Genomic DNA, 1637 nt, shown 5'->3' with positions numbered 1-1637 from the left:
CTCTTAACCCTGAGAAAAATCAGGTTAGGATTCCTGCTCCAGTGTCCTGGGTTTACAGTGAGAAATCTGCCCCAGAGTTATACATCCAAATATAAAACTCCAGTAATGCAGAATATGATTCTTAAAAGAGGTAGCTCTTGCAGATACTGTATTAATAAATTTCTGTTCTACCATCCACAGAGTGCTGTTCGAGAAAGGGTATATGTGTAATATGGAAAGGACAAATTATTCCACATTGACAGAATTTGTCCTTCTTGGGCTTTCTGCCCACCCAAAGCTCCAGACAGTTTTCTTTGTGCTAGTTTTGTTGATGTACCAGATGATCCTTCTGGGAAACGGAGTCCTTATCTCAGTAATCATCTTTGATTCTCACTTGCACACTCCCATGTATTTCTTCCTCTGTAATCTTTCCTTCCTGGACATTTGTTACACAAGCTCCTCTGTCCCACTAATTCTTGACAACTTTCTGACGGTAAGGAAAAGGATTTCCTTCTCTGGGTGCATGGTTCAAATGTTTCTCTCCTTTGCCATGGGGGCCACAGAGTGTGTGCTTCTAGGCATGATGGCACTTGACCGCTATGTAGCCATCTGCTACCCACTGAGATACCCTGTCATCATGACCAAAAATACCTACGTGCCCATGGCAGCTGGGTCCTGGGTCATTGGGCTTGTTGACTCAGTGGTGCAGACATCTCTCGCAATGCAGTTACCATTCTGTGCTAATAATGTCATTAACCATTTTGTCTGTGAAATCCTGGCTATCCTAAAATTAGCCTGTGCTGATATTTCAATCAATGTGATCAGCATGGCAGGGTCAAATCTGATTGTTCTGGTTATTCCACTGCTAGTAATTTCTATCTCTTACATTTTTATTGTCACCACTATTCTGAGGATCCCTTCCATTGAAGGAAAATGTAAGGCCTTCTCCACTTGCTCAGCCCACCTAACAGTAGTGATTATATTCTATGGAACCATCTTCTTCATGTATGCAAAGCCCAAACCGAAAAGCTCTGTTGGTGCCAATAATCAAGACATCATTGAAGCCCTCATCTCTCTCTTCTATGGAGTAATGACTCCCATGCTCAATCCTCTCATCTATAGTCTGAGGAACAAGGATGTAAAGGCTGTTGTGAAGAACATGCTGGGTAGAAGAAACTCTGATGGAATATGATTACTGATTTACACTATGTGACTGAGTATCCAAAGCTGCTGCAGACACAAAATTTGAAAAGAGAAAATTACCACGTGAAAACCAATTCACCACATGGCATTCAGTATCATCTGACAGAAATATTTTGGTGGCTGTTGTTACTATCAGCTTTTTGTTTTAACTACAGAAATAAAACATGCTTGTGGTTTTAAAAAATACTATTATGGAAATTCAAAATGTTGAAAAACTCTTAAGAAGCCCCAGCAAAATATAGTCACTCTTAAACCTTTAGAAAGTAATACAGGTAAAAGGTGTACTAAAAACACCTGAAACTAATATAACACTGTATGTTAACTAACTGGAATTAAAATAAAAACTTTCAAAAAGAAACAATAATACTGAAATAGAAATATATAATAAGGAAGGAGTAAATGCTCAGTAAAAAAAAAAAAAAAGGTGTATTAAAAATACTCTGTAACTTGGGGTA

General features: G+C 38.5%; 1 protein-coding gene across 1 annotated transcript; it reads left to right on the top strand.

Annotated features, from left to right (window-relative positions):
* The first annotated feature begins 202 nt into the window (after nt 1-202).
* LOC113934715 (olfactory receptor 13C8) lies at nt 203-1171 on the top strand. Its single transcript, XM_027616225.1, has one exon. It carries the CDS (start codon nt 203-205, stop codon nt 1169-1171), a length of 969 nt encoding a protein of 322 aa, XP_027472026.1.
* Nucleotides 1172-1637: the final 466 nt, after the last annotated feature.

Source organism: Zalophus californianus, chromosome 13 (assembly GCF_009762305.2).
Source record: "Zalophus californianus isolate mZalCal1 chromosome 13, mZalCal1.pri.v2, whole genome shotgun sequence".
Lineage (NCBI taxonomy): Eukaryota > Metazoa > Chordata > Mammalia > Carnivora > Otariidae > Zalophus > Zalophus californianus.
The sequence above is the reverse complement of the archived record's forward strand: the minus strand, read 5'-3'. Positions and strand labels throughout refer to the sequence as shown.

What these genes read in the sequence shown, in the direction of transcription:
- LOC113934715 (XM_027616225.1), top strand. Translation starts at nt 203, where the DNA reads ATGTGTAATATGGAAAGGACAAATTATTCCACATTGACAGAATTTGTC.